Below are 13,247 nucleotides of genomic sequence, written 5' to 3' on the forward strand. Positions count from 1 at the left end.
TCAGCGCACGGCACGAGCGTGCGTGCGCACACTAAGGCTGAGCCCGAACGTTCGAACGTTCGTTCGTTACGCTGACATTCGGACTTTAATTAATAGGTTCGAACGTTCGGTGAAAAAAAATAAAGGATGCGCACGGGGTTGAGGTGATGTGAATGCGAGGTGCTCGACTCAAACAGTATGGTCTGCCGGGCTGCAGCGGGATACTATTTCTCAACCAGAGCTCTATTTTGATTGACAGGCGATTCTGCCAATTACGTCACACACCGCTTGCACCCGCCTCTGCTGTTACCACCAAACGGCAAGCGTTTATTCGTTTTTTACTTCAGGCAATGCCGCCATTGATCGGCTTGCGAGAAGCGTCAACAGACTTACCGTAGCTACCGGGGAACCGTAGTTAGCTCCCCGCCGAGGAAGTAATCGGTAACAAGGTTTCCGTAGGTGAACCTGCAGAAGGATCATTAATGAATACCAGCCTTTTTCGGCCACGGAGCGCGAGCTTCATGGCGGGAGGTGGTTGCGTTGGAAACAACAGCAGGCACACGCCTCGGCTCCTCAACAGACCAGTCCACCGTCTACCTCGGAACGGTGGTAGGGTGGACGGGCGGCAGGCGTGTTGGGAGCCCGTCCGACGGGTCTGTTGAGGAGCCGAGGCGTGCGCCTCTCCTCCCGGCTCCCCGTCGACCAAGAGTGAATACCTGTTATTGAACGTGTAACACTAACTATATAACGTTAATGCCACAAAATGAATGCCTTTGTTTATCTAGCCCCTTACGTGACTGCAAGGGCTATTGTTTATCATAAGTAGTAACTTTTGATGCAGTAGCTTGTTTATTTTCTTCTGAGTGCTTTGTTTAATTACATGTTTACATGAACAGCCACCACTGTAAAGAACATGTTTTTCACCAATAGACTATGCAATGCCGCCCTCCGTAGGATCTATAATAATACAATAAAAAAAAAAATATTATTTAAAAAAATTAAGAAAAAAAAATTATTAAAAAATGTTTTTATTCAAAAAATTTAAAAAACGAACGTTCGTTCGATAAACCCTGGCGAACGTTCGAACCCTAAAAACAGGGTTCGGGCTCAGCCTTAGCGCACACATATACTATCGATCATCTAGCGTTTATTTGAAAACGATTCATAAATAGGCAGACAAATGACAACGTTCTGGAATATTCCAGTAAAAGGCGATTATCATAGGCATGGGTTGTTTTCCCCCCGAAAACGGGTGATTTTCAAAATGCTATCAAACGGAAATGAAGCGATAAAAAAAACAATCTGCCTTGACAATGTTGACTGGAAAATGATTCTTTGATAAGCGACGGGCAGATTAGACACATAGCCATAATTTAAAACATAGATTAGGCGATATTAACGTTAACATTGGGAGTGGATGGTGGCATTCCAGCCGGTAAAAAGGAAAAACACGGCTGGCGCTCAAAGTGTTAAGGGCAGGGGTAATATGAATGCGGTGCAAGATTCTAACTTGAATAGCCTTGGTGCGGTTGCAAACAGAGATTTTTTTTGTGTAGGTCCATGCATCCTGCCAGTCTACATCTGTGATCTCTATGTCCAGGTCTTTTTCCCAGGACTGTTTAGTAACAAGGGAAGATAAAGATGAATTAAGGTTTAGAGTACTATAGAAGATAGATATTTGTTTCTTGGGGATCTGCAAGGAGAGGTCTTTCTCCACCTGCGAGGTGGAGCTGTTAGTTAAAAGTGAGGTGTCCTTGGTGATAAACTGCCTAATTTGTAGGCATCTAAAAAATTCCGCTTTCAATAGCCCATACCGCTGCTGCAGCTGTGTAAAGGACATTAGGGTCTGGCCATCAAACAGGTGGCCAAGATCGGTTATGCCCTGCCTATACCAGGTCTTGAAGCCGCCGCCAATTTGGTCTGGCTTAAAGTCAGGATTGCCTACGATCGGGGTAAGAGGAGAGGTCAGCTTGGCTCGGCCCTCCACCTTACGGACAGTCTTCCAGGCCTTGACGGAGCATAGTGTGATGGGGTTGGAACATATTTTCCTAACAGACTTAAAGTCTTTGATAAATAGTAGGTTCCATAGGAGGGACTTAGACTGCGAGGATTCAATGTCCAGCCAGATTGACAGTGGGTCTGATCTGAACCAGCCGACAAGTACCCTAAGGTGTGCTGCTAGTTGGTAATGTCTAATATTAGGTAGGTCAATCGGTATCAAACTACATTTGATGATCTAATATATGTATTTGTGGCTATAACTCACGTTCTATGGAATGCTGCAGAAAACGATAAAAACATATTTATACTTTAGACCATATTTTAGTATGAATGTGTGAATGAAAAAGTTGAACATTGCTACATCCTAAACGATAGATACTTGATGTTGAATGGGCCATAGTAATGTCAATTTAGCAATACAATTTAAAAAGTTATAGCCCTGCAAAGAAGGGGAACATCTCCATAGACAAATAGAGCTGGCAGAGGACGGTATAAGGATGGATATAAGCATGGCAGAGAAAAGGTTAATAAAACCAGTCTGATCTTCGTTAATAATAAAAGGAAGTACTTTTTCTAGACGCATGGACAGGATCTTGGAGAGCAATTTTTGGTCCGAATTAACTAGGGCTATAGGCCTATAGGAGGCGCACTTTTCAGGGCATTTACCCTTCTTAAGGAGAAGGCAAATATTAGCTCCCCGTAGGGACTGGGGCAATATCCCCACCTCAGAGGAGTGATTAAGCATTGCCAGCAGGGGATCCAAAAGAATATGACCGAATTCCTTATAGAACTCGCATCCGAAACCGGCCGGGCCCGGAGCCTTACCAGATGGCATAGCCTTAAGGGCGCCCAGAGCTTCTTCCTTCGTAATTGGGGCATTAAGGAGCAAGTTCTGATCTTTCGATAGGAAGGTGCAAGTCAGCGAAAAAAGCTTGCATGTCAGAGAGAGTTAAAGTCTCTGCCCACAAAAGCATTCTCAGAGGCCAGGCCATTAAATTCAGTAAATATTTTGGATAGAAAGTCAGTGGAGTAGCCTGGGGGACAGTATACATTCATAAATGTCATTTCTTTACCCTTAAGAACCCCTTTGATGATCACATAGCGACCGTGGCTATCTAAAGAGGAAGTTATGAGTCTAAAGGGGAGATTTTTATTGATCAATATGGCCACTCCCCTACTGAATGTAGAATAGTTTGTGGCGAAGACCTGTCCCACCCAACTCTTTTGGAGTTTAGCGGTGTCGTTGGGCCCCATATGGGTTTCTTGTAATAAAGCAATAGAGACATTCTCCTTCTTTAAAAAGGTCAGAATCGCCTTCCTCTTTGCCAATTTCTGAAGACCTCGAACATTCCAGGAGCAGAGCTTAAAGCTCTCAGAGTTAGCCGTATCCATAGAATATTGAGGGGTGTGTATGCGGGGCAGACCTGGACAAGCCTGTGGGCATGCAGAATTCACTTATCTTAAACACTATGCACACGTACTTTGAGCCATACATAAAACAAATATTAATGACATTAAAAACATATAAAGGTGTGGGACCAGTGGGTCTTTCCCCAACATCGCAGGGACTCACCAACATTTCCAGAGACTTCAAACCTACCATTCGTAGAACTATCTCAGTGGCCAACTGCCACATTCCCCTATATACAAAAGTGCCTCAAAGTGTAAAGTAAACAAGAAAATTCAAATTGAACCATTATTATGTATTAAAAGACTAGTTTTTATGATTGAAATGTCCAGCTTTGATTTCAGACACACAAATATTGGGGCTCCCCCCAACCCCCACAATGAGTTGGAATGGAGTAGTCTGGATAAAACTATATGGCAAGCATATCTATAACCTATGGAGTGCTACAGTAGTTCATGGTTATATGATATTTTTTTTATAGTCACCATAATCTCCCGGGCTCTCCCCGCCTTTTTATTTTTTTTTTTTATTTTTTTTTTAATTTAATTTGTATCACTTTATCTGATATGGGCTATACAGCTTCATGATATGCTTTAGTCACGTGATTTATGGTTTAAATACTCTCAACTCCTTCAGATATCAAACAATGGATTCAAAATCATGATTATAGATCGGGGGTCTTTAAAAAAAAAAAAGATTATCTTTGAATTGCCGGACATTGTTTTGTTGTAGCGGGACGCGGGACAAACGTCCCAATATAGGGACTGTCCCCACCCTAGCGACATTTCATCCAAACTGGATCAGAACTGTAGGAGCTATGGCTGGTACAGACGGACAGGGGCATAGCTGTATATTCTGGGCCCCATGAAAGAATGTATTTGTAGGCCCCCAGTGAATACGAGTGCGCGTAAGCGCACAAGAGAATTTTCTTTTTGCCATTTATTTATTGATGAAAACTAGGGATGTCCGATATTATCGGCCTACCGATATTATCGGCCGATATCGGCATTAAAATGTGATATCAGAAAATATCGGTATCGGTTTAAAAAAAGAAGAAAAAAATGTCTCTTTTTTTACATTTCTATAACCTTTATTTACCCAAGCAAGCAAGTAAGAACAAATTCTGATTTTATTTATTGTCAAAAGTATGCATAATGTTGTGTTAATTCCACAACAAGAGATATGTAATGTTAATTACCTGAAATTATTCCATTTTTGGGGGGGGGGGGGGAAACCCTGCATATATCGGTATCGGTTGATATCGGTTGATATCGGTATCGGAAATTAAGAGTTGGACAATATCGGTATAGGTAAAAAAGCCAATATCGAGCATCCCTAACCATAAGCCATTAGTAAGGTCAACGGCTGGAGCCAAGAACTATTGGTAAAGGGGGAGGGTTGTATCTTCCAGGCATGTTGCGATAGAACAGGCGTGCAGTACATCCACCAGGCCGGGAGGGGGCGATACTTTGTCCGTGGGTCTGTTATCTCCCATGACGCTGGTTTGACCTTGTGCAATTAGGTCTCCCCGCCAGAGGAGGGCGCTGTGCAGGGGGCCGTCTGCCGCTCCAGCGAGCACGTTGTCAGCAGCGGATATTGACGGGAGCCATGCAGGTGGCTAGCTGTATGTAGCCGACAAGGCCCGGCTGGCGCAGTCACGATACCCCAGTTCGTTCAATGTGCAAGCAACAGTAAACGCCTCCCGTTGGCAATGAACCAAAACACGGCTGGGTGCTGGTGTAGCGCGTAGAGGTTATAGGCGTGGTAGAAATATCCGAAACAAAATAGGTCCTGCTTCTTCCGAAACGGAACTTTAGCACTTAGCATCCTAGCCCATGGCTATAGTCATGCAACAGTACAACAGTCATATACAACAGAATTGTCCCCCTCCTCCCCTTATGTCATCCATAACCACATATGTAATAAAATATTAAATGCAACCCCTCTCTGTGTGATAGCCGTAGCAGGATGCTAATGGCCCAGAGTCATGTTACCACCGCGTCTGGATCTGATGAGGCCGGCATCAAGTCCCCGTCCGGCTCCAACGAAGCCGGCATCGGGTCTGTCGGGTTCGCGTCGGGGTCCGACGAAGCCGGCACCGAGTCCGCGTCCGGGTCTGGTGGTGCCGGAGTCGGGGTCGGGGTTTCTCTGGGCCGGGTCCTCAGGAAGTCCACGGCGTCCTTGGGCGACGTTAGATGTATCTTTGTGCCATCCTTGGCTCTGATGATGAGCTTCGCGGGGAACTGGAGCGATGGTTTAAATCCACGTTTGTACAGGGGCCCCATGACATCTCGGTAGTGTGATCGCTGCTCGACCACCTCGGGGCAGTAGTCTTCGAAGATTGAAACTGGTTTCCCTCTGTATGTCAGATTCCCTCTCCGTTTGCGAGCTTCCAGGATAATAGTCTCCTTGATCTTGTAGTGGTGCAAGCGGGCGATTACCGCCCTAGGCCTGGAGCCTGGCGCTGGCTTGGGTGTCAGTGTCCTGTGGCATGGGTCGAGCTCCGGTGGTGTAGCGAGGACGTCTTTCCCATGATTTCCACCAGGACCTCTGCGAAAAAGACACTAGGACGGTTGCTGTGTAGGGATTCATCCAGGCCCAGGATGCGTATGTTAGAACGCCGGCTGCGTGATTCGACATCAATTAGCTTGTTTTTTAGCTTGCCGATGACTTCGTCCTGAGCTGTGCATCTGGCCTCCAGCTCTACCATCCTACCCGACCACATATTCAGGCCGTCTTCTACGGAGGCCAGGCGTTGGGTATGGTCTGCGACCGCCAGTTGGAAGCCGTCGAGTCTGGACTCGAGCGAGGCAGCAAACGTTCTGAACTCCGTGGTGAAAGCCTGTTTGAGTTCCTCCATTAGTTCAGCCATGGTAGCTCCATCCACGGGGCCGGTCCCGCGTCAAGACTCGCGCAGCCATCACGCTCGTTCTTCTTTTTTCTTTTGGGTCGAATAATACCGGCAGAGATATGGATGATGTATATTAGTGGTTCACTTATCTTGAAATAAAAAAAATAGGCTTTTTAAAGTAAAATAAAAGTTGGGGAGCGGCAGCGTGGCTCAGAGACGTTCACCCCATTCTCGACCCGGAACCGGAACCATACAAATATAGTTATAAATGATTTAATAATAATTTATGAATGTATATAAATGATTTGTTCATGATTAGTTCATTATCTACAAATACCTTATAAAGGTCTTATAACCGAGTGTTATTATAAAGTGTTACCGAAAACAAAAACAAAATGCTGACTAATCCAGTGCATGGTTTAGTTTTTCATGTCAAGGGGCCCCAAATGGTTATACTACATTAGGCCGTCTGCAGGTTTCAACAGATTTAAGACTTCTTAAGACCTTTTTAATACCATATTTACCAATACCAAATTTGAATACTGATTTTATGACCATACTAGCAAACAAAACAACACATAGCGACACTGAATGCATGTATATACATAACATAGAAAATATATATCCCGGACTGTATTTTATTCTTATTCGTGACTTTTGTTTTTTACTACCTAAATGTTTACTGTTTACTGTGAGCGATCTGGAGTGCCGAATTTCCCTAACCCTAACCCGAGTCCAGGACTGATTTTCAGGACTCGTGACTCGACCTGGACTCGAGCATTGACTGCATTCGGACTCGGAAGGTGCAGACGAGGACTCTGACTTGTTAATTGATAAATACAGTTATTTATGTTTTATTCTTTTTGTAATGGGCCCCAATCATTTAGCATAAGATATTGAGGCTATATTAATACTGTAACATTATTTAATGTCGTGCAAGGGCAGACACGTGTGTTCCACCTGCATGCGGATTCACGCCGATACCCTCATGTTCAGTACTTAAGATGCCTAAAGAGTGGACTCAACCTTGATGACTTTAACTCAGACTAGGGTAATGGGGACTCGACTCGGGCTTTTCTTCCGGGACTCGGACTTGGACTCGAACACTGGGGACTCGACTCAGATTTAGTGACTCGACTACAACACTGCCACCCACCAGCTGATTGAGGGTGAAAAGTGCACATCCCCCCCCAGGCCCTAGACCGGCAGCGTGTCCACTGACTCACCTGCGTCGGCCCCGGGATGCAGGAAAGAACCCTCTCGATGTTCTCCGAGGTCACGTCCACGTCGTCCACCGCTACCACCGCGTCGCCTGAGGACAGCGCACCAGACGTAGAGAGAGCGGTGTCAGTGTGGGGCTGGTGAAGCTTGCAGATGTTATGTATATTATAAAGGGATGAGTCCAAGCGGAATGAAAAAGGATTTCCGCACATTTACATCCGTTCAGTATTTTATTCACAAGCTATATTTTGTCTGCGTGACCGTCGTGTGAGGTGTGTAGAGCAGGGTTAGAAATAAAAAAAATAATTCAAGGGCTTTTTTTGCCCCCCTTAATTGATTTTCGGGGGCTTTTTTTGTATTTCGGGGGCACTGAATTTTTATGATAAACGGTAGGGGTGGGACGGTTCACAAAATGGACGGTTCGGTTCGTATCACGGTTTTGGGGTCACGGTTTTGGGTTCGATATACGTAAATTTTTATTAAAAAAAATTTAACACTCAAAAATCTAAACATGCTTCTCATTTATATATATATATAAAAAGTGTACAGTGTTACAGTGTTTACAGCCTTAAATAATGTTTGGCACACAAAGACCGAACTGACTGAAAAATATAGGCTACATTTGTCAAAGTATTAACTGCAAACAAACAATATGCTCAGCCAGCACTAGACTTTCCTTTCTTTAATATAAACACAAAAAAACAATGTCAACCATGTTTAAATTCCCTGATTGTCAGTTCTAAATGGAAAGATTCGTTTTCGGCTTGAAATTATTATGTATCTGTCTACATTTATTTAGACTAACATTATTTAAATATTGAGTGCAACTGTGGTGGATTACGTAATTCGGTGAGTTGGAACTATCTATGGGTTGGCGCCGGGTCCCCACGGACATTTTAGTGTCACGGACCGCCAGCTCAGGCAATGTTATCAACTCGCTCCGCCAACGTTAGGAGGTGATGGCATGCAGAGGAAAAGCGGCAATAGTCCCGGTTGGAGTTAGTAAAACACAGTTGTATGTTAGCCTTCTTGGATGTTGAATAAACGCCTATCATTGTCTTTCAACACCCCGCCTCTCAGACTCCCATTTCCTCCTCTGCTAGCTAGTAGCTACGGTAACATTTCATTGACTGTATGCGGGCTACTATAGTTAAAACGTGTGTTGTGTTGTACAAACTGCTAACGCTATGGCAAGATGTGTGTAGGCCTATGTAATGTTAATGGCTATGTTTTTAAAGTCGTAATGAAGATTGATTTATATTGTGCTTGCCATTTTTACACAAACTGACTAGCACCTGGCTGCAGTGCTGCTGCTGCTGCTGCCTGCAGCCAGTGCTCACCTCTCCCGGCTCCGCCATTTTTTTTTTTTTTATTTGCGCGTCATCTGAACCGTACGATACACAGACGCTCCATTACCGGATAAATATATATATATAATTAGTAAACTGTCTGGGGCATTTTGTGCCCCCCTTAACTGATTTTCGAGGGCATTTTGTCCATTTTCAAGGGCATTAATGTCCCAAGCCCCCGTTAATTTCGAACCCTGGTGTAGAGTATAGTATGTATGGCCTCGTGCAGACTGAAAGCTTGCAAATAAAAATAAATGGTAAATGGTGCATTTATATAGCGCTTTTATCCAAACGTGCTTTACAATTTGTGCCTCACATTATACCCATTCACACACCAACGGCGGAGGCAACCTTGCAAGGTGCCAACCTGCTCATCAGGAACAGTTAGGGTTTAGTGTCTCGCTCAAGGACACTTTGACACGCTGCCCGGGAGGAGCGGGAATCGAACCGGGAACCTCCGGATCACCAGACGACTACACTGCCTCCCGAGCCACTGTCGCCCCTAGGGTACTGTGTGGATACAAGTGTGTGGAAATCTTTTTCAGCCGTACATTTCATATCAAAAGATAACGTTAACACCCTCCTCTTGTCTGAAGAAGAACACAGCGACTTGAAGAATGCCAAGTTGTGATGAGGATAAATGAGATTCGTTGCCATTTGTTGTTGTTGTCGCGCATCACCATGCATTTGAACTTCCACCTCCCCGGGGTAATCTGACAAGAGTCTGCATCGTTCCGGAAAAACAAGTCTGCAAAATTAGGACTATGGCCAAAGACGTGCACTTTTTGAAATGCATTATAGCGCTGGTAAAGAACAATCAGATTTTGTTCTATTTGCTCAGTAAAGTGCTTCACCTGCTTGTGTGCAGACCTGGCACGGGCGCCCCTCTTTAGCAGGGCTATTTCAGGTATTCAGCCACTCTAATTGTTGAAGCATGGAGTCGCGCGGGATAAAGGCTTCTCTAAACATTAACTCGTGTGGAGAGTCATTTGTGGCGAGGTGCAATTGGCATTCCTGTCTGCCCTGAACAACTGTCCAACGATTAGCCTAGTAAAAAGAGAATCACTGCGGCAGGGTCTTTGCCCTAAGGTTGTAATATAATTTAAAATATCCATGTATTAAAGGTTGAAATACCCATGTATTAAAGGTTGAAATACCCATCTATTAAAGGTTGAAATACCCATGTATTAAACGTATGTATGATCAAGTACAACAACATGTGCTTTTATTTTGATATTCCTTAATTCCACGTTGAAATTACATGATACATTAAAGGAAAACTCCAACAGTTTGGGAAATTAGCTTATTTAAAGGTGCTATGCATTATAAATGTCATTTTTCAGTCTCTAGCATTGTATTATAGTAATAGGAGTTCGTATCAATGTGTTTTTGGGCCTAAATACTATATTGGCGAATTCCTCAGCTACAGCCCATCCCCTCTTTGCCTCTAGTAAATCAGGTCATGTTGATTTGACGACCTGGTGCACGTCACAGGGCGCTGTTTATAGCGCACGGTGATGTGATTGGCTCTGTGGTTTTAGTAATGCCCGCCTCCATTCTTGCTACCTGCAGGGTGGAAGGTTTGTCCAGAAGATCACTAATCAGCTGAAGCCTGATGCGGTTCCCTCGGTCTTCGACAGACAGACCGGCGTTAGCTCTCGGGACTCGGGAGCGATCGCTAGCTACTTAGCACCAGCCGGGGCCGGCGTTAGCAACCGGGAGCGTCGTTGAGCATTCAGCCTGCTGGCTACCTAGATCCACTTCAACCAGCGTCGCGGAGCATTCAGCCTGCTGGCTACACAGCTTGTCGGTGTGCTAATAGCCTCTGCAAGCTAACGGTAGCTGGCTAAACAGCTTGTCGGTGTGCTGGAGCCTTTGCAAGCTAACGGTAGCTGGCTACACAGCTTGTCGGTGTGCTGGAGCCTCTGCAAGCTAACGTTAGCTGGCTACACAGCTTGTCGGTGTGCTGGAGCCTCTGCAAGCTAACTCTGTAGCTGGCTCCAGGCTATTAGCACATCGACAAGCTGCTGGAGCTCCCGACGCTCGGCTGGTTGAAGTGGATCTAGGTAGCCAGCAGGCTGAATGCTCCGCGACGCTCCCGGTTGCTATCATGTGCAGGTCCTCTTCTCAGACCTGTGTGGCAAAGCACTGCACACGCATCATGCAAGCTACACATCGCTGCATGTTGATCAATGGTGGCCCACTCGGTGCATCACAGTGGGCTACTATTGTGCTAACAACAACCGCGGTGTCCGGCTTGTCGGCCGGCATGAGTGCTCGATTTGGGGTGGTTCTCTCCTCCTTGTGTGCCCCCGTTCTCGCGGGTGTCCTGCCGGGGAGCTTGTGGACGCGACAACAGCGGCGGCCGTAGCGTTAGTTAGCTCATAGCTATTGTGTACCACTAGCGTTACGGCGGGCTCGAGCACCCTACGGCTGCCGCCGTTGTCGCATCCATGGGCTCCCCGGCAGGGTACCCGTGGGGACGGGGGTGTACAGAGAGGAGAGAACCATTTTGTGTCGGGCGTGCATGCCGGCCAGCGAGCCGGACGTCGGGATATGTTGTTAGCACAATAGCTACCAAGCTAAGCTATGTTAGCTTCTAACGGTGTATACACAATATGTACAACGACACAATGATTTACATTATTACAAATATGGTAACGTGGTTGTGGCTTTTACAAATAGTGGTAACATATATATAGATAGACAGTACTGCTACATCTCTATATTTATGACATACCATATTTGTATTGCTACAGTACTGCTCAGTACTGCTATGATGGAGACCAGAGAAAGACTTTCGTCTTGTTTACATCAGGGTCCCCCAATTTCAATTCATGGTAACATATTATATATATATAGATAGACAGTACTGCTACATCTCTATATTTATGACATACCATATTTGTATGTAACCTGAAACCTAATCTCTGACGGGGAGATGGGCGGAGCTATTTGGTGGGTGGCTGTCACTCAAAGCATTCTGCTAGTATGGGTGGAGCCAAGCCAATAATAGCCTGCTTTCATGAGGCTGAAAAATGCTGGTTTTGAGTACAAGATTAGAAATATAAAACAATGATTATTTTTGGAATAAAAATTACAGATGTGTTACATAGACTCACAGGAAGTGTGTAAAGTTGCCCAAATAGTGCTAGGAATAGCAGTGCATAACCCCTTTAACATCTTCCCTGGAGTTAGACAAGAAGATACATACCTTTTTTGTCTCTGTGCGTGCATTTAGCTTAGGGAACAGTCGCTCCGTTAGCGTAGCTTAGCTTCATCACTGGAAGTGGGGGAGGGTTAGAGCCTGACATTCCCTACAGTGCCCTACAGTCACCAAATACACTCCAAATACAACTCAAACGTTCCTGTAAACATGTTGTGACCTGTGTATTTACCACGTGGAGAAATAAAAAATAATTTAATTCGACAATTACGTTTTCTAAGCAGATATACTCGGAATTTTCTTTTGCCGAACGACTCCTCTCTGAGCGGAATACGTTTATTTTGTACATTATCTAACGTTAACACGAACCTAAACTAACGTTACAACTAACCTAAAGTTAGTTTAGGTTCGTGTTAACGTTAGATAATGTACAAAATAAACGTATTCCGCTGCTATAGACGTCGCTCTTTTATTTTGAAACCCCCCAAAAAGGAAGTCATTATATTAGCTTTAGTGTTAGCTCTGTTAGCGTGCAGTAGCTAGTAGTATACAATATCAATACCAGCCATTGGATTACTGTTTTCTAAATTGGGGAGGCTTTTAATCGTCAAGGTAAGAGGATTTTAAGTCATGGTATCCATAAACTTCAATCGGTTCGGATTATTTGAATGAATGAGAATGTAAACAAACACGGCTTCCACATAGAAATCACTGACTGCGCTCAGAGAGGAGTCGTTCGGCAAAAAATAGTTCAGAGTATATCTGCTTAGAAAACGTAATTGTTAGGGATGCCCCGATCACGTTTTTTTGCCACCGATACCGATCACCGATCGTCGTGAGCCATATCGGCCGATACCGATCGTTTTTGATTAAAAGAAATTAAATTTTATTTTATATACATTTTTTTTATATAAAATATATATATTATATAATTAGACTTGTACTTGTATTATCTGCGAGACATCGCCACCACGCAACAAGCTCCACTGTCTGTGTGTACTCTAGTAGCCTCCAGCTACGGCCAGGATTCTCCGGAGCTGCACCTGGACCCTATACTCGAGTAGCCTCGAGCTACGGCAAGGATTCTCCGGCGCTGCAGCTGGACCCTAGTATTGGTATAACGTTAAATCACATTCACAAGCCCTCAGCTCGAATACGCATCGAATCAGTGTTATAAGACATTGATATCAGGAGCTATCTGTAGCTACTGCTAGCCGGATATATAACGTTAATACAACGCCTCAGTGAATTATTTAGTTCAATGGGACATTT

At 44.6% G+C, this 13,247-nt stretch overlaps 1 protein-coding gene across 2 annotated transcripts in view; it reads right to left on the reverse strand.

Moving 5' to 3' along the window:
- Positions 1–13,247, reverse strand: part of intu (inturned planar cell polarity protein) — a 225,415-nt gene that overhangs the window by 191,428 nt on the left and 20,740 nt on the right. For both annotated transcript variants that reach the window (XM_084312228.1, XM_084312227.1), the window contains exon 3: positions 7,466–7,551. In XM_084312228.1, coding sequence (XP_084168354.1) covers positions 7,466–7,551 — 86 coding nt within the window. The remainder of the gene's footprint in view (positions 1–7,465; positions 7,552–13,247) is intronic.

This window comes from Notolepis coatsorum, assembly GCF_963971535.1.
Source record: "Notolepis coatsorum genome assembly, chromosome: 4".
NCBI classification, from domain to species: Eukaryota; Metazoa; Chordata; class Actinopteri; order Aulopiformes; family Paralepididae; genus Notolepis; species Notolepis coatsorum.